The 20,179-nt window shown below is 36.3% G+C and overlaps 1 protein-coding gene and 1 long non-coding RNA gene across 4 annotated transcripts in view; one reads left to right on the top strand and one right to left on the bottom strand.

The window, feature by feature from the left end:
* The window catches only part of LOC309513080, a 1,599-nt gene extending 1,509 nt beyond the window's left edge, over positions 1 to 90 (top strand). Inside the window, exon 2 of the long non-coding RNA XR_014211280.1 lies at positions 1 to 90. This exon is cut by the window's left edge and continues 1,258 nt beyond it. This is a non-coding gene — a long non-coding RNA (uncharacterized lncRNA).
* The window catches only part of entpd4 (ectonucleoside triphosphate diphosphohydrolase 4), a 20,492-nt gene extending 551 nt beyond the window's left edge, over positions 1 to 19,941 (bottom strand). The window contains exons 1-13 of one of the 3 annotated variants that reach the window (XM_082188730.1): positions 19,686 to 19,941; positions 19,112 to 19,351; positions 15,297 to 15,494; positions 15,002 to 15,207; positions 10,648 to 10,798; positions 10,465 to 10,568; positions 9,806 to 9,865; positions 9,558 to 9,712; positions 6,349 to 6,515; positions 4,971 to 5,295; positions 2,944 to 3,029; positions 2,656 to 2,817; positions 1 to 1,479 (exon numbers count right to left, since the gene is read on the bottom strand). The exon at positions 1 to 1,479 is cut by the window's left edge and continues 551 nt beyond it. In XM_082188730.1, coding sequence (XP_082044856.1) covers positions 1,260 to 1,479; positions 2,656 to 2,817; positions 2,944 to 3,029; positions 4,971 to 5,295; positions 6,349 to 6,515; positions 9,558 to 9,712; positions 9,806 to 9,865; positions 10,465 to 10,568; positions 10,648 to 10,798; positions 15,002 to 15,207; positions 15,297 to 15,494; positions 19,112 to 19,119 — 1,842 coding nt within the window. In that variant the 5' untranslated portion in view covers positions 19,120 to 19,351; positions 19,686 to 19,941 and the 3' untranslated portion in view covers positions 1 to 1,259. The remainder of the gene's footprint in view (positions 1,480 to 2,655; positions 2,818 to 2,943; positions 3,030 to 4,970; positions 5,296 to 6,348; positions 6,516 to 9,557; positions 9,713 to 9,805; positions 9,866 to 10,464; positions 10,569 to 10,647; positions 10,799 to 15,001; positions 15,208 to 15,296; positions 15,495 to 19,111; positions 19,352 to 19,685) is intronic. The other 2 variants (XM_082188729.1, XM_082188731.1) reach the window with 2 other exon arrangements.
* Positions 19,942 to 20,179: the final 238 nt, after the last annotated feature.

The following is a 20,179-nucleotide window of genomic DNA, read 5'->3' as shown; positions in this document are numbered from 1 at the left end:
TCATTAGTGTCTTTAAAGTGGCTCATGCACTATTGTATAGTCATGTGATAGCTTGTGTGATAAACAGACTGAACACCTTCTCACACAAAACTATTATTTGACTTCATACTTTGAATATAATCCAGTGGTCAACCGTGCTTATTTTATCCATTTTAAATCTTAAAGCCAATTCATTGTCATTGCATGCAAACGTGTGATCAATACATTTCTCAGAATTGATGTTTCCAGCCACCAGAAGGTGGTCACATGGTTTTGGAGGAGCATGAGAACGAGTAAATGACTCATGAGTGTGATTGTAAAAGCTGAAAGGACAAGAAAACTGGAAATATATTGCACCGATTCACATCATAGTGTTGAAATAACATGTACAGCTTCACCTCCCTGTGAAGTGTGACGGGTGATGGCTTCGAAAAGAATTTGAAAATATCAAGGTGCGCATACATGCTCACAATCATAAACACTCACAGACAAGCGATAAGCAGTACCTCTGACACTGTAACACTGTAAATATTTACCACTGAACCGTCTTGCACAACCTTTAACAAAAATCAAAAACATTTTCTCCGACCACCTCAACATTCCTTCAGGATGTCGATAGATGGATATTCAATGTTGCTCTTTAACATTATGGAAAAGTGTTTAGAAAAAAAAAAAAAAGGTGCCCAAAACTTAGTACTTTCTAAATGTGCCTGTTTGTGTTTTTACAATCTAAAGGGATTTCAAGACGACGCAGCTTTCTGTCATGATATCAAAGCAGTCCGACTTCAGTGTCTAAAACGAGTCCTTTAAAATGAACCTCGATCCGTTTCTCTTTGGCACAACCAAATCATTCGATAAATGTTCAATTATGCGTCTCGAGTTGAGGCGGCAGCCGGCAGAACCTTGTCTAAACGGTGATGTATATAAATCCAAACTGGGGGACACAGTTCAGTCTATAAACCACGTACTCGATGCACACGACCTCTTTCACATTGATAGTGACATTGAAAATCCAAAAAGGCAGCCTCAGCGTTCCTCGCACAATAAATAAACAACTAAACATCACTGCTGATCAGACACGGTCCTGCAGTCTTCACATTACAGTAAACGTTCACTGGTCTCGACTGAAAATGTCACGCAGAATTCCCTTGCGAATCATTTCGGGAAAATGCAAAACTGGCCAATGGGAGGACAACATGATGATTGTAGGAGAGGGACTTGTTTTTGATCTCCTCCTCCTCCAGTGATTGGCCAGTGGTTTGACGGACAGGCTCCAGGCCCTATAGGGGCACGGGGAGGTCAGGTGACCCCAGGCCCTCTTCCAGCCACTGGACGTGGAGCGTGGAGCGGCTGTGTATGCGTCTCAGACGGAGCAGGTAAAGGAAGATGGACAGAACCACCACCAGAAAACAGGCCAGGAACAGATAGTGGTTGTTCATGAAGGAGAAGCTGTGATGCCAGCGGGAGTGAGAGCCCTTCAGACTCTCCTGCTGGATGTCCCTGAACAAACCATGGACAAGAAAACGTGTCACAACATCATCAAAACTAGATCTATGCATTATCTCATCAGATCTACACAATTTTAATGTGATTTGTGTGTGTGTGTGTGTGTGTGTGTGTGTGTGTATGTGTAAATATGGTTAGTAGTAGTAATATAAAAGGTTAACTTCAAATACTCTTTATGGCTCTATAAAATGTGGGGGGGAAAAAATCACAAAGAAAAAAGATTTTAAGACAACTGCATGCAATATTATTAAGTGACAAAAACCTAACATTACATACATGTCTGTCTCTGAGACGCTCATATTAGCAAAACGCCACTTCAGGACAAAAGGAACAGTTGGAAGATGCTAATTTACAGGGCAAAGGGGTTATAAACCCATACATGGGTTATGTTTATGAATTCTGTTAGCTATTATTTTAATATATATGCTATAATTTTACTAGCTGATGTTGCAGAAAATACTGAAAAGTAAAAAAAAAAAAAAAAAGGACTTTGGATACAATTTAAAAGAACTGTTTTCTATGTGAATATATTTTAAAATGTAATTTATTCCTGTGATCAAAGCTGAATTTTCAGCATCATTACTCCAGTCTTGTCACATGATTCTTCAGAAATCATTCTAGTTTTCTGATTTGATGCTCAAGAAACATTTCTGATTATTATCAGTGTTGAAAACAGTTGTGCTGCTTCATATTTTTGTGGAAACTGCGATACATTTTCTTTTAGGATTCAGAAAGTCCCAAAAAAACAACAGCATCTATTTGAAATATTATATAAATACTCTTTACTGTTACTTGTAATGCATCCTTGCTGAATAAAAGAAAAAAAGATGGCAGTTTTGAACAGTTATTCTGTATACAAAATTTAAAAAAAAATTGGTTTCAAAAGAAAAGAAGACTCAAAACGAGTCGAGTCGAGGCCAGAAGTGATGTCCGGCCTAGGGCCTGTTTTTCTGTGCACTTTTTTGCAAAAAACATGAAGCTGTAGTTTGCGTTTTTACCAAATAATTTTGTCAGCTAAATAGCTTAACCAAGTGAAGTGTTTTTTTATTACCTCATATTTAAAATATTTTCCTAATATATATATATATATATATATATATATATATATATATATATATATATATATATATCAAAGGTACATCTAAAGTCATCTAGGGAAAAGTATTGTACCTTAGAGGTAGAAAACGTGTGCGGTACAAAATGGCTCCTAGTGTCCACTGCACTTCTTTGTCATACACCAGCAGAGCCGTCCTGAGGTTCTCGTACGCCGCTGGAAAGGCAAAACCCGAGTGGAGCACCTCGTACATCCACGCAGACTTGAAGCACTGGTACCTGCAGAAGAGAGGAGCGCTTATACCTTTCTCCAAACTGATCACTGAAATGATGTACATATCACTGACAGTATAAAGGTGAATGAGTGAATACTGTCTGGATAAAGGTTGTGTGTTTTAAACTTACTTCAGTCTATGCTGGTCAGCGTGTGAGGCGTAAAGACCTCGATCAAACCGCTCTTTCAGAGTTTTCCACTGGGTGGCACAGTAACTCTGAAATGAAACGGATCAGGTCAATAACTTTAAAAACAAACAGCATGAACAACTCATTTTACTCCCTGAGTTTAAAGTCCCTGATGGACACAATCAAGTCCCAGCTGACATGTTTTCTTACTAGAGAAGCTGTTTCACTTGGATATACATCACAATAGGGAAGAAAAGATTATTATAATATCATAATTGTTGTTTTAGAGATGTGAAATCTGACATTATCGAGAATGTCTCTCATTTTGCAAACACCAAACAAACACCGGCCTAGAGAGAGCAAACACTGCGTGATGTCAGAGATCCCCCAAATATCAGCACGATTGAGATTTTATACAACAGTTTAATAAACAAGAAGTCAATTTTAAGTGTCTTTTAGACACAATATTGCTTGTTTTGCTCTATTTCACCAACGAAAATAGTTTGTGTCTGAGCAACACAGCGGCGTTTCGTTACTGAATGAATCAGTCCATTTAAACGAATCAGTTGAGTTAATGATTCAATGACTCGCTCAATAAGAAAGTCAAATGCTTCGTTCCTGAAATGATCCGCCGTTTGAACGAATCAGTTAATTAAATGACTCAATGATTCGCTCATTAACAGTGACTTGCCGCCACCTACTGTTTTTAGTTTCACATTGTCATTTACAAGCTTACTACCGTAAAAATTATAATACACCTTTTTTTTATTATTATAACTTACATTTGTCGATTTATACAGTGATAAAGATGTACTATAAATCATTGTGATGTATTTCAAATGTTCAATCATGTGACATTTGTATTCATATTGCATGGTATTTGTGAGATTCAATTATGATTATGTGAATATTATGGTATGCTTATTTAGATTATAGGTTTAGTTATAATGTATATGTATTATTGTATTTTGTTTACCTATATAGTCAGTGTCCAGTGTATTATAATGATTACAGTAATAGGCTTGTAAATGAGCGCAGGTGTATGCTTGGAAACACACGACACTGATGAAGGGTTCAACCCGAAAACGTTTTGCGCACCTTGCACTTTATCTGTGGCCTCCGGACACTACATTTTATGAGTCTTTTGGCCTGTTTCTCGTGTGCGGATCTCCTTTTGGAATTTTTTTATATTTTTGAGCTATTTTTGGATCTACACGTCGCAAGGAATTCTATTCATTAATCTGTGTTTGGACTAGTGTGTGGCGCCACGCTTCTCTGTTCTGTCCAAAATCATTTTATATATCAAAGCTTTATTTTGAAAACATTACTTTTGCATTTGTAACGGCAGGTTAAATGCACTCATGTCTCTCTGAGCTGCATTAAAGAGTCTGTAAATGAATCTATCCGGCTTCTGTTTCCTCTGAATTGATGGATTTAGTTGATACTGATTTCATTTGATTGGTAACAGCCCTACAGTGTCTTATTATTCTAACTGAAATTGATTAAATGTAATTTGACATAATACATTATACATAGCCAACATTTAATTAGGTAAGAAAACAATTGCATTTTTAAAAGGTAAAAATGCAGATAAAAAGGTAAAAAAATTTGATGAATTTAAATTTCTGTCCCTGCTGCGACGGCATTGCTAAACCTGCCAGGGTACCGTCAACATAACACACACAGCTAAATATAGTCTAATCATCAGTATCGACAAAATCCCAGAAAATATGGATACATAATTTTTTTTTGTCAATATCGCACACCTCCACTTTCTTCTAAATTCTGTCATGCAACACAAAAAGACAAATTTTAAAGCATGTTCACACTTTCATTCAACAGAAGCAGACTGTCCTTTCTGTGCTTTAAATGAACAGAACAAAGAAACTCACACACTCAAGATGTTCTAAACCTGTGAGTAAATGATGGGTGACAGAAAGATCAAAAACTATCCCTTTAATTCAATGCAAAAAGAACATGGTGAACATTCAGTAACATTCCTCATGAAGCGTTCCAGGGCGTCAGTGTACCTTAGCAGCATTGGAGTATTTGGTGGAGTTGTAGTCTCCTCCCATGCGCAGCACATCTTCAGTACAGTAGTAAAACTCAGAGAAGCCGTAGAACTGGCTGTTGGGGAAGTCGATGGGCGGCTGGTAGACTCCGTTCAGCGATGTGTTGGTGTCGTTGGTGCGGTTGAGGAACGGCTGGAGCAGCAGACGGCAGCGCTCGAAGTCTCCTGTGCCACGCAGGTGCACCCTCTGGTCCTGAGGACCCAGCTCATCCTGCAGGTCCGCTGGCAGGCAGGGGTCGAGGATGGGCGAGTCTGGACCCTCTCCCTGATGCTGACCCAGGAGCCTGGAGACAGTGGAGGAGAGATTCAGATTCAGATTCATTTATTTAGTGCCATGTCAGCATTCAAAGCCATTTTCATGGCAAAAATTTAATTACAAAAATAAAAATATCATATAAATACAATAAAAACAAAACCAACAAAAGTAGCAAGTCATTATTATAAAAGATTTTTTAAATTAACATATGATAAAAAAAATCCAAAACCTTTTCAGCCATAATCTTATTAAATATGTCCTTAAGTGAAGTAACTTCATAAAAGAGCATTCTGCTTGTGTTAAGTCCAGGACAATTCAAATAAATAATAATAAAAAATTATTCATCATCATGAATACTGTTAAGATTCCTATGACTAATTAGACTTAATGAAAGATGCTTTAACCTGTTATGTTAATGGTTATATAAACAGGATATTGAATAGCATCAATAGTCTAAAAAAAAAGTTTTTAAAAGAAGTATCTTTCCGCTCACCAAGGATGGATGTATTTGATCCAAAAATAGTTATACTGTGAAATATTATTACAATAAAAAAAAAAAAAAATATATATATATATATATATATATATATATATATATAAAATTTTACAGTATATTCACATATATATATATATATATATATATATATATATATATATATATATATATATATATATATGTGTGTATATACTGTCAAATTTAATTTATTCATGTGATCAAAGCTGAATTTTCAGCATTATTACTCCAGTCTTCAGTGTCAAATGATCCTTCAGAAATCATTCTAATACGATGATTTGATGCTCAATAAACATTTCTTATTATAATTTTTTTGTGGAAATCGTGACGTCAGGGTTCTTTGATGAATAGAAAGTTCAAAAGAGCAGCATTTATTTGAAATTGAAATCTTTTGTAAAATTCTAAACGTCTTTAATGCCACTTTTGCATCCTTGGTGAATAAAAGTATTAATTTATTTAAAAAAAAATATATAAATAAATAAATAAATAATTTGTCTGACCCCCAAACTTTTGAACAGTAGTGATATCATCTAGCTTGAATAATAATAATAATAAAAATGATCATACTTGTTTTGCATTTGTGTGTTGCTGATGAGGTTTTCCTCATATCTCTGGCGGGCCGCGTTTCCTCCGAAACCCAAAAAAGTTGAGACGTAAACACGGTACACGTGTTCGGTTCGGTGAGCGTCGCAGCCCAGGTTAAACTCCGCCAGCAGATTCTTGGCTATCTCTTCCTGGTAGCAGAGAGAGAAATATAAGACAGCTGTGGAAAACAGATGTTACCAGAGGTTCCTTCTGGGCAACACACTCTTCTAAAAACACAGATCTACAGATCTGCTCTGAATTGCACATGTCTTTAAACACAAAGGCAGCAAAGCAAGTGAAGCGAGAAGCGGCATCATATTTGCACCATGACATTTAAAAGAATGTTCGGGGTTCAGAACAAGTGGAGCTCTATCAAAAGCTTCTCTGGCATGTGAATTACCACAGAAAATAATGGACTCATCCTTCAGTAAAACGGAAAATTGACATGAATGCACTTACAATGGAAGTCTAGGGGATTTTCTGACTGGCAATAGCTTTGCATAGACCAAGTTATTATGAAATCTTATAAAACTAGTGTCATGTTAACGGTTTCAGACTGGTGTCTTCGCTTCAAAAGTTCGGGGTCAGTAATTTGTTCTTTGCAGGAAATCAATACTTTGTCCTTGTCCAGCAAGGACATGTTAAATTGATCATAAGTGACAATTTTTATAGACTTACAAACAAATTCTATATATATATTTTTTTTTATATTAAAATAACCCTGAAAATAAAATGTATTACGGTTTCCAAAAAAATAAGCATCACAAAACTTTTCAACATTGATAATCAACATAAATGTTTGTTTTTTTAAGCAGCAAATCATCATATTAGAATGATTTCTGAAGGATCATGTGACACTGAAGACTGGAGTAATGATGCTGAAAATTCAGCTTTGATCACAGGAATAAATTATATTTTTAAATATATTCAAATGGAAAATTAAAATAAAGTTATTTTAAATTGTAAAAATATTTTCACAATATTACTGTTTTTACTGTATTTTTGATCAAACAAATGTAAGAAAAGAGACTTCTTTAAAAAATCTTACAGATCACAAACTTTAAATAGTGTCTAGACCCATAGACTGTCATTGTAAGTGCATTACTGTAAAGATTTGTTGTTGTTGTATGTACAAAATGAGAGATTATGATCATGTTGAGTGGTAATCGCCAGCACAGGTCCATCGAGCTTCAAAAGTGCTGATCTGAGAACATTCCTTCAATAGCTCATCATAAGCTCTAACTCAGTTGCAGAAAAATACTGAAGAACACGAGGAAAACATTTGAACACTTCATTCTGATTGCATTTGCTTCCAGCCTCAGGCATCCTGTTATATCAGATTACAGGCCACTGGGATTTGTGCTGAGAACAGGTCAAATATAGGTCAAAAACACCCAAATGGCACGTGCACACACACAATTGAAGTCTAATATTAGACTTTGAAACTCTCCCCTAATTACTGGGATTCAATTAAATGATCCAATATTGTTTAAAGGGGTCACATCATGTATAGAAGTAGGTAAACAGGGTTATCTAATTTACATATAAGCATAAAAAGGTACAGCAGGAAAAACACCCAGATTAAGAGTCAGAGAGAGGTAAGAAACGCCCATCTGAAATAAAACAATCCGATGAAGAGGAAATGTAAATAAAAAATAATAATTGTTTTGTGCACGAACCTAACCTCATTGGGCCACAAGCAGCAGATTGTACGAATTACTCCGAATGGGATCGCATGAATTACTCCGAATGGGATCGCACAAATTCATATGAATTAGTCACCAATTCACAATTTAAAAAAAATTACAATTTAAAAAACCTAAGCATGAGGGTCCATCCCTAAACCTAATCCTCAGTATGACAAACGCAATCCTACAAATTACTCCGAATGCGATCTATCCTACACATTTATGTGAATTAGCCATAAATTCACAATTAATTTTTTTTTTTTTTTTAAATAAGCATGAAGGTCCATCCCTAATACTAATCCTCAGTATGACAAACACAATCCTACAAACGACTCCCAATGCGATCCTACAAATTCATATGAATTGAAGGTCCATCTCTAAACCTAATCCTCAGTAGAACTTAAGCAGATCAAACTCCAAATGCGATTAAAACAAATTACTCCGGATGAGATTGTACGAATTACCCACAAGTTTCCATGAGAGTGTTATGAACAAAAACTATTTTTTTTATTGACTCTATGCGACGAACAACTGTACAAGTCCACAAAAATAATAATGAGATAACCATGTGACATGAATGTATGTGTGCCACTTTGTATACAGAAGCACTGTGGGGGGTGGGGGGTGTTCGCGCGACCAATACTCTGTATTTTAAACTTTAAAATAGTCTCACGCGGAAAAAACGTTTATGTCCACTAACGAAAAATGGAGACGCCGGTTGCTCTCATGTCCGCTGCGGACATTAACAGGCAAAACCTCGGCAAAAAAAGGAGAACAAACATGAACGAATGAAAGGACAGATCAAGGAAGTCTTTGAGGGATGCTGGGAAACCATATGTGAACCGGAGAGGAGTGCTAAAACGAGGAAAAAGTCCACCGAAAGAGGTGAGTGTAAGAACCGTATATGTACAAAGTACCTACCTAACGTTAGCGGTTCCACATTAACCGTTCTTCCACATTCCAGATATGTAAATTACTCTAACTTTTTATTTTTAAGATTGACACTGAAAAATCTTCTCATTAGAATTGGTAAGCGTTTGTTGTCTATCTTCAAGTAAAATAAAAATATATAATATAAAGTTCACAGTCCAAATGAAAAAAATATGTTATTATTACAAATTTGAAAACATGGACTTATATGGTCTTTCGTCTCAAGGCATCAATTATTAAACAATTTTTGCCATGAGAAACCTTGACTAATATTACAAGTGGACTTAATGAGGGGGGGAAAAAATCAAATATATTACAAAAGTGATGAATATGGTCTCTTTAAGAAACGGCTGCTGAGGAGCGGTTAGTATCGGTCTCGGAGCGTAAGCACCATGCTGCTATATTGCATGCTGCAGGCTTATCTCAGTCCAAGGCATCAGTTCAGCAAATTCACCATGGCCTTGTACTGCACTGGGCCAAGGACCACAGAGTACCAGGAGAACAAGAATGAGAGAATGAGAATGACAAAGCCAAACTTTTAGCTTTCAAATATACGGGAAATTGTATAATAACCTGTTGTGGAGAAGCAAAGCTTACAGTTTTGGGCACTTCGTATGCGATTTGAGTGGAGACGCCGCCCATGTCCAGTACGCCAGCCGTACGCTTGCGCACCAGCGTCTCCTGCTGGTCACTGCCGGGAACCTGCACCTCCACCACTGCCTCATGTTCTGAGACACGAGTCAAGAAAATACAAAAAAGTGAAGTGTAGCTGAAACAAAAAAAAACTTTTGTAGGGCGTTTAAAATATCAATATCTCTTACCATCCTCAACATGATTGAATCGTCCCAGAACAAAGTTGATACCTATCCATGCATATACTCCTGCAAAAATAGAAAATACAATTCCTCAGAATTCAGATTTTTACTCGGCACAAAAAATGCGGTCAGTAAGATTTTTTCCCCCCAAAGAAATACATTTATTCAGCAAGGATGTATTAAATTGATCAGTGACAGTAAAGACATTTATAATATAAATTGTATTTATAAAAGCCCTTCAAGGGACAAGTGTTGCAAATTAGCTTTAGCTACAAACACTATGCATTGGATGGCTGTTGTCCCAGTTGTATCGATGTTTATTGTATCTGTCCCTATACAACATTGATGATAAGAAATGTTTCTTGAGCATCAAATGATGGATCATTCATGTGACACTGAAGACTGGAGTAATGATGCTGAAAATTCAGCTTTGATCACAGGAATAAATTACACTTTAAAATCTAAAGCAGTTGTTTTACATTGTAATCATAATATTTCACAATATTACTATTTTTACTGTATTTTTTATCAAATAAATGCACAAGATACTTATTTTTAAAACATTCAAAACACTCCAAACTGTTAAACAGTAGTGTGTAGATTTGTTTAACATTTGAACTGATGACCCCAGAGATGGTCTAGAACGGTCCAGAGGTGGTTCTTACCTTCCTGTTTGCCTGAGATAACTTCCACATGCGAGTCGGAGAACAAGAAGTTGAAATTCACAGGGATGTCAGTCCGCAAATCCTCCAGCAGGGCCTCCTGTTGACTGCAAACAAACACAGCCTCTCAGCACACATGGCGGCTTTCCCACAGCATGCATCTAATGTGAGTGTGTGACTGCACACCTTTCAGGCAGGACTCTCATCCCCGCAGTGCACAGGATGTAGAGAGGCGTCTCCTGGTGCTTGTTTTTAGGGATGTGCTGAGCAGCAAAGCTCAACAGAGGGCTGATGTAGTCACTGGCCTTGTCTGGTGTGGATGCATACTCAGAGATACCTGAACAGAACACAAGTAGTATTATATTTATTTGTCAATCATGACAAACTTCATGATTTAGTTTTGATTCAACACTGATTCATTTGTATATATATCAGGTAAAGTATTTTTTTCAAATGAAGCTGTAAACCATACAGGGAACTGTGTCAGTCGGTTCAATAATATAATATTAAAGGTTCAAATTAACACTCAAATAAAACTGATTTGCACAAAACAAAAATGTTATTGCACATAAAGCAGCTTTATAATAATATCTTTATGATATAATTATGTTTCTACTTCAATTCACTTCTGAAATATAAACATTTAAATAGTGACTTGTAACTTGTTTTTATATGACGGATTTAATCAAACATGCATTAAAAAAAGACAAAAAAATCTAGTTTTTACAGGGTTCGTACACATTTTTACCATTAAATTTCCATGACTTTTCCAAGACTTTTCCATGATTTAAAGGTAAATATTCATGACATAGTTTTCCATAAAACATCTGTGTATACATGTTAATTAACTCCTTGTGGGCGGGTAACGTTAGTAGCGGATGAAAAATCTAAATGTGCTTGAAGAGCTCTTTTCCAAAATGCGATAAACGCCATAAAAAACAAAAAAAAAAAAAAACGAGATTGTTAACAGATCATTAGAAGTCCTCAAAATTAGTCAAACTAATCTTATATTCTCTCTCTCTCTCAATTTTAATTGTTTATTAATAAACAAGTATTTTCTGTGTCGACTGCAAAGACGAAGTTGACTGACTCGCGATCTTCTTAGTAGTGAACACGCCGGAGAGAAATGCACATTTCATACGGATTAGGCTACATCGTTTTATTTTGTTTTGAATTGTTCTGTTTAAAAGTAGATATTTCTGTAGATAATAGATATAGGCCTATTTCAGTTTTGTTTAGGTCTGTGAGGCGAGTAGGCTACCTTTTACGCTGAGTTTCGGTTCATGGATGATCCAGTTCACTCCGGCGCCTCTGTGTCGTGATTATCTATTTTCTGCTATTTACTTTTTATTTAGGCTATTAAGCAATTGGTTAATGAAACATTTTAAAATCAAGATACAATTAATACAAAACGAAATTCGTTTAGGAAGGCTTTGTGCTTTGTTTGAGGTCTCTGTGTAAGTTTTAAAGTCTTTTAGTGCCGCTCTCAGAGGACTCATTACCGTAATGGAGAACGGTCACGTAACATTGTTTTTTCCTCATAAATGTGAACACGGAAAATAAAAGACCAAATAAATTTTTTTAAAGAAAAAAATCATATATATTTTAAATGTTTAACAAAGAGGCAAAAAGTCATAAACAAAAATCTGAAAATTTGTCGATATTTTTTTCTTTTTCGCACAGCATTTGGTGTAGCCTACAGTTCAAATTTAAATGTTGGCGTTCAACTTTGCGTTTTAAAAATAGCCTACTTACAACAACCCTTCATTTTTCGTTTTTCATTTGGGGGTTAAAGGAAAAACGAGTGGACACAAAAGAACACGGACCCTTTGGACAGAAAGAATACATGAAATCCAGGGTTCCTTATTAAATTCATAAAAGAAACAATACAGGGATAGCCTACTCTCAAAGAAATGCCACAATCAAGGGAGAAACATGAAGAAACTTAGCATATAGCCTATGTGCCGTTCGCATAAGGGTCTTTCCCTGACATTAATACTTGGATAAGACATTAATAATAATAATTTGTAGGGCGGTGGGTGAGATATAAACCTACTAACGTCCTCCGTTGCCATGATTTTTGGAATGACTGATCGCAAAAAAAAAAAAAAAGTTTTAGTCGGTTAATGGAAACGCCATCCTTTTGCAATAGTTATTTATCGATATTTAGAAGAAAAAAAAAGTTTTGCTCAAATCTGTAATGGAAAGGCACATACGAAGCTATATGAAAATGCAAAGCAGCTTATTTTAATTTGAAGCACTGAGCTGATGACAGCAACACAAGAGCCACACAGGTGTGGCTACTTAGTCGCTGTCCTCAGTGCCGTAGAAAAGCGCTGAATGAGTTCCCCTTCATGTCCGTTTCAGCGCTTTTCTGCGGCACTGAGGACAGCGACTAAAACTAGATGGGCCAAAAGAAATGGGTCCCCTTTCATGTCCGTTTCAGCGCTTTTAGTTAATGGAAACGCGTCATTTCGCCTCTGACGCGCGTACATTTCTAGACACGTCAGGCGCGAATTTGACGCGCTATTCGCGTCCGGTGTGAACGCACAGTAAAACGAAAAAAGTATTGCAATTTGTTTCCCCAATTTGATTAATTAAACAAATTCAAGTACACAGATATTTTGAAAAACAAATTTCCATGACTTTTCCAAAACTTTATGAGTTTATTCATTTTCCAAAACTTTTCCAGGCCTGGAAATTGCCATTTTAAAAATCCATGACTTTTCCAGGTTTTTCATGACCGTACGAACCCTGTTTTTAATGTTGTTTATATGTCTATGTGGTGTTTTTAATATGCTTTAAGGCAAACCATGTGTAAAATCATAGGTAATCACCATTGCTGAGTATTTTCTCCTTAAAACTGCAGTGAACCAAAGACAGTCTCAAAAACACGCTTTGAAATCGCTGGTGTTTCTGACGTCACAAACTACCTTGTAACCAATCAGATCAACGTGTGATCGTCAACCAGTGGATCTCTGAGCTGAGTGAGTGAGTGGAGGCGGGGCTCATTCGCATATTCATAGAACCGCACATACTAAATGAGGCAAGGGTGTCGAGTTACATTCAAGCTATTTTAAGGCATAACAAAAACAAAAAAAATCTATAATTTTTTTTTTAAATATGTCATGTTGGTGATCAAAGGTCAGTTTTAAGGGATACAATTATTGACTGCATGGGAACTTTAAGTTAAAATAAAAACATAATGAATAATATAGTGCATGTAATACATATGTAATATAGTGCATACCTGACTTATTGTTTACAAGCTGTTATATTTATATCTTTCCGGTTGAATCACTGATTGAGGGATTACATGAGACATGACACATTTCAGCAAGATACACTGTTTCTTTTAACATTCCGTCTGATGTTCATTCATGTTTAATAAATGGTAGTAAAGTATGACACGTGTTTCTGTTTGTCCGATATGTCGAAGCAGGACAGTGTACGGGACTTTAATTTTGAAAGCAATAAAAGCACCTGCTGCCTGGCCGCATTTACACTGCAGGTCTTGATGCCCAAATCCAATTGGTTGACTATATCAGATTTTTTTGACGACCAGCTTACATCATCTTTTAGTGACCCATATCTGCATTTACACTATACACTTGACGAAACAACCCAAGTTAGACATACTGACCCGGAAAAGCTTAGGCCGAAAAGGAAGTAAAATGGCGCGATTTGCAACAGGCACAGTTGAAATGATAATACAAGCTTTTGCTTTCCGGATCATCTTTAAAGGTCAGCAAAACATTGGTCTCTTAAGGCGGAGAAAAACAAGAGGACAGCCCTTGTTGCAGCAACGATCACTACTGGTTGCTGTCCACCTGAGATGATGTCAGTTGTCCTCCGTCGCTTTTTTAATAATGTATGACTTGCAATGACAAGGGAATATCTGATCTGATCTCAAATGCACGTGTCCGATTCATATCAGATTTATTTCCACATATGAATGAGGCCTGAAACCGATCTAAGAATATCGGAATCCATGTGCTTTTTTCCTGCTAACACGTTCATGGGTCACATCCGATCTGTGCCACATCACATGGGAGAACTGGAGAATCAGAATTGGGTCACTTGAACCATGTGATGTACAGGTGAAACTCGAAAAATTTGAATATCGTGCAAAAGTTCATTTATTTCAGTAATTCTTAACTTAAAAGGTGAAACTAATATGTTATATAGGCTCATTACATGCAAAGTGAGATATTTCAAGCCTTTATTTGTTATAATTTTGATGATTATGGATTACAGCTTACGATTTTGAATGTGGTGTTTTCATAAGCTGTAAGCCATAATCATCCAAATTATAACAAATAAAGGCTTGACATATCTCACTTATGTAATGAGCCTATATAATATATTAGTTTCACCTTTTAAGTTGAATTACTGAAATAAATGAACTTTTGCACGATATTCACATTTTTCGAGTTTCGAGTGTGGCCTAAGATATCAGCATAAGCCACCAATCAATATCGGTTTACCACTAAGTTTACCATTCCAGGCCATGATTCTGCTCATTCATTCCCACACTGACCTGGCTTGATCTTCATCACTACAGGCTTCCTGTGCTTGTCTCGCATCTGCTTGATGTCGAGGAGTTCGTGCAGGTTGCCGTTGTGCCGGGGCCATGTGTATACGAACACGCGGGAGCCACTACTTCCACAGTCCACCACCAGCCCGTAGTTCAGATTGGGGTTATTGGTGTCCGTGGCCTCCATGTCCGGCACCCGACCCAAACGTCTAGATGAGACACATTGATCACGATGATTAGACAGGCTGAGATGCGTTACAGAAGTAAGAGAAGTGATCAGAAGTGATGGGTGTTTTACGTGTGGAGGTGCCGGTCCTCTCTTAACCAGCTGTACTGGCCCTTCTCCGTGACCAGCAGCAGGTACAGCACCCCCGTCACACCGGCCAGCAGACCCAGCAGCAGAAACTGCCTGAAGGACGGCAGCAGGAACCGGGGCAGAACCGCCGGAGACAGGCTGAAGTGCCAGGATGCTGGAAACAGGCAGGAAATGCTAATCCTGCAGGGGGAAAAAATAATGATGAGCAATGCATCACTATAGAAACTGGATCCTTTTAGCTCGGTTAAAATTGGGAAATACGAGCAGCGGAAAAAAACGATTAAAGGGTTAATTGACACACACATGAAAATTCTGTCGTCAATTACTCACTCTCATGTCGTTCCAAACCCATTAGACTTTCATTCCTCTTCGAAAAACACGAATGAAGATTTTTAATGAAATGTCCATTATTAATGGAAAACTCTTAATGCTTCAAAACATTCATCGCAAAATAAATCCATTTGAATAAAGCAGTTTAATCCAAGTCGTCCGTAAAGACACTTTCGCTTTATATGATGAACAGATTTAATTTAGAAGACTTGGATTAAACTGCTCATTTCTTTTATTACGTTTTATGAACAGTTTGAACTGTCAAGAGTTTTGGGTGAATGGAAAAGGAAAGACCGAAATATCTCGGATTTCATTAAAAATATTTTCATTTGTGTTCCAAAGATGAACGAAAGTCTTAAAATAAACAAGTAAATGATTACTTTTTTTTTTTTTTGTGAACTAACCTTTTAATTAAAATGAGTTAAAACAATATCTGAACACTTTATTACATCTTAATTTCATATGTTCAGTCCACTTTAATATGTAAAATTATAGTTGACTTAATCCATTTGTGATTGGATGACATGAACTGATGCATTAACTAAAACTGTGTATTTTTAGCTTCCAGCATGCTTTGATTAGGACTGAATTGGTTTTAAATTAAGTGTTATTTAATGCATTTTGAGTAAAAGCAAAGATGTATTAAAGTCACCATTAAATCAAAACGGACAATTCTTGTTTTTTTTATTGACTATTGCAGTATTTATTATAAATATTTTATCCGTGCACGTCATTATTTTTTACAATTCATGTGCCCTGATTATCTTTCCACAAAATAACCCTTCTCTCTTTAAGACATCTCTTCTCTTCTCTGATGATGTGTTTACTGGCACCTGTCTCTCACATGAGATCCACCAATAGCAAACCACAACAATCTAATCAATTCCTGATGGATAAAATCAACTCCTGCCCTACATTTGTTCTTGTTCGAGGAGCCGTTTCACTCGAATATACGTCACAATAAGGAAGAAAAGACTATTGCAACATCTCTTTCTAGCAGACTTTAAGGTGCAAAGTTGCAAGGTCAAAATTTCACAGGCAAAAAAGGTCCATTGTTCAATAGTTCTGTAGATGAAGCTCAGCTCACACAAAAGTAGCTTTCATTCAAACCAAGCAGCGTTTGTGAGCTGAGCTTAATGCATTGCTACACTATTCATTGGTTTCCGTTGGTCAACAGTGAATTCGATTGACAAACTTGAACCTGTTGTGAAATCTGCTTGGTGAATTCTTTCATCCCTCATATATTACATGTTATATGATGACTACAGTGTTTTTTGCTTCATTCAATGTGCATAGCTAATGTCAGTGCAGTGACAAACTAAAAATTAAGATTTTTTTATTTTTGTTCAGCGTGCACTGACGAATCATTCACAATAACACCAGGACTGTGCATTTACTATTTACATAAAAAGCAACTATTCTTAATTCCTGTCGACCTTAAGGGTAATGGCCGACCGATGTATCGCCAAGGCCGATATATCGGCCGACATTTTTTAAATATCGGTATAGGCCGATACGTTTTTCTGATTGGCCGATGTGTTGGAAGGCGGAGTTTTATTTTGACGGGCAGCGCTGAGAACACCAGCGCCTGATCACACAGCACTCACTCACATTCTCCGTCTTCATTAGTCAGTCATATCTAATACTTTGTTAGACAGAACTGGTAAACAAAGAAAGTAAATGGTATGCGAAAAAGTCAAGTGTTTGCTTTTATATAATTTTAACAGAAAAGGCAAACAATCAGGGTAAAATACTTTCTCATTTACTGTCAACATTCAGCAAATGCGCATCTACATAATTTAAACAAATCCCTGAATATCTAATAAACATTTCATTTCACAAACCTTAATCCAGAAGTGATATCTTGTGAAGTGTGCATTTGTAACCTGATAAACATGTTAGTGCGAGTGACGGTCGGTCCGTGTGAAGTGAGTGAGTGTGAACAGAAGATCAGCTTCACAGGAGAAGCGATCAAAAAACTTGAAATCCTTAATTTTAAAATAGGCTGTGCTTTATCCAGTTGCCCACTGTGTCATATTCATATAGTTTTCACTGTGTGCTGTATGTAATATTAGCGTTACCTTGTCTTTATTTGAAAAAATATGATTACCAGTGCGCACAAAATAACCAGATTACGGAGTGCAGTTACAGTGTTTACTTCCTTTTTATTCACATATTCATATATTTTTAAACGATTACTTTTTTTGTGAAAAATACTGTAACAGGATTGCAGATTCAAGAGGTTTCCATCTAAAGTATAAGCATGCTTATTTTAAAGATTTGTTTTCTAATTTATTAAATATTGATTAAAATAAATATAAAGTATATATATATATACACTACCGTTCAAAAGTTTGGGGTCAGTAAGATTTTTTTAATGTTTTTAAAAGAAGTCTCTTCTGCTCACCAAGGCTGCATTTATTTGATACAAAAAAGAAAAAACAGTAATATTGTGAAATATTATGACAATTTAAAACAGCTGTTTTCTATTTTAATATATTTTAAACTGTAATGTATTCCTGTGATCAAAGCTGAATTTTCAGCATCATTACTCCAGTCTTCAGTGTCACATGATCCTTCAGAAATCATTCTAATATGATGATTTGATGCTCAAGAAACATTTCTGATTATTATCAATGTTGAAAACAGTTATTTACATTTTTATTTCATGATGCTATGATGAATAGAAAGTTCAAAAGAACAGCATTTATTTAAAATAGAATATTTTCTAACATTATAAATGTCTTTACTGTAACTTTTGATCAGTTTAACTCATCCTTGATGAATAAAAGTATTGATTTATTTTATTTATTTCCCCCAAAAATAAAAATAAAATTCTTACTGACCCCAAACTTTTGAACGGTAGTGTTTAATGTTACAAAAGCTTTAGATTTCAGATAAATGCTGTTCTTTTGAACTTTCTATTCATCAAAGCATCATGAAATAAAAATGTAAATAACTGTTTTCAACATTGATAATAATCATAAATGTTTCTTGAGCATCAAATCATCATATTAGAATGATTTCTGAAGGATCATGTGACACTGAAGACTGGAGTAATGATGCTGAAAATTCAGCTTTGATCACAGGAATAAATTACACTTTACTGTATATTCACATAGAAAACAGCTGTTTAAAATTGGAATAATATTTCACTGTTTTTGTTTGTATTTTTAATCAAATAAATGCAGCCTTGGTGAGCAGAAGAGACTTCTTTTAAAAACATTAAAAATCTTACTGACCCCAAACTTTTGAACGGTAGTGTATATATATTATATCGGCCACTCTGCTGTCTAAGATATCATCGGCCATCAAAAAACCAGTATCGGTCGACCACTAGGGTCTGTCAAGCAGAGGAAACTTCATTGGCAATAAGGTAATCATTTATTTGCCCTTACATTTCACATCTCAACTTTTCAAGTTTGAGAAAACACCTTCCCCTCAAATGACTTCAGTTTTGTACTTGCCTTCCCATCGCTGGAGCGGATGAACAGGTGAGGTGGACGAATCAAACCTTTACCGGCAACCTCTTCTCTATACAGGTGTGTTCCTCCATGACGTCATGTTTCAAGTCATCATCATCATCATCAGGGTCTTCCACGCGTGTGCAGGTGTGCTGAGGAGACGTGGCATGTCCTGACAGACACACATGAGGAAGTGAAATAACCGCATCAGCTCAGCCAGGAGTGGGACGTGTAACTCGAGATCTAGATAACAATTAATGTCTTTAGCTTACAAGCTAGTTAGTTGCCTACATAGACAGCATTCAGTAGAAGGCGCCTGTGAACCTAAACACAACCTTTATGCTGTCTAGGTAGGGAGCTCACTAGAGTTTGAACACAACCGCAGATAACGTCTAATCACGAGCTGTGCGTTTCCCAGGCCGAGAACAGTTTCATGATGAAAGGATGTTTACTTGATACTTAAAAGTAGGTCAGGTTGTGTAGAGACAGACTGGAGTGATTTAAAGCCGTCAGGTGTGTTTATCTTCTGATTAACAGTTAGATAAATATGTGTATGAACGCAGGAAAATGCTCTCACCGTTCGGCTACATCTGGGACGGATGCGTCAATGATACAGCCATCCTCTGAGATTCACGTTACGAATTCAAGAGTCCAAGAATTGAAATCCTCTCGGTGAACACATAAATAAGGCAGTTTAGTTCCTGTGGTAGTGGTGATAGTTAAAAATCGGCCGAGAAAAGGCTCTAATTCCCGGTAGTTACCGAGCAACAGTTCAGTTCAGCACTATCAGGAGTGAAGACGCTTACTGCGCATGCGCGTCGATGCCGGAAACTTGCGCCTGCGTGTACACTGCTGCTATGACGTCATTTTGCGTTTCCATTCGTCATTCCTATATATAGGTCACTTTTTTTTTTACAGCCTTTGGTCAAATCATATTCTTTTAGAATCATAAAAATATATTGTTAAATAGGACTAATGTACACTACTGTTCAAAAGTGTAGTAACATTTAAACAAAAAACTTTTATTTAGCAAGGATGATGTTACAAAAGATTTCTATTTCAAATAAATGC

The sequence above is a fragment of the Leuciscus leuciscus genome (assembly GCF_965113295.1).
Source record: "Leuciscus leuciscus genome assembly, chromosome: 13".
Taxonomy (NCBI): Eukaryota; Metazoa; Chordata; class Actinopteri; order Cypriniformes; family Leuciscidae; genus Leuciscus; species Leuciscus leuciscus.
The sequence above is the reverse complement of the archived record's forward strand: the minus strand, read 5'-3'. Positions and strand labels throughout refer to the sequence as shown.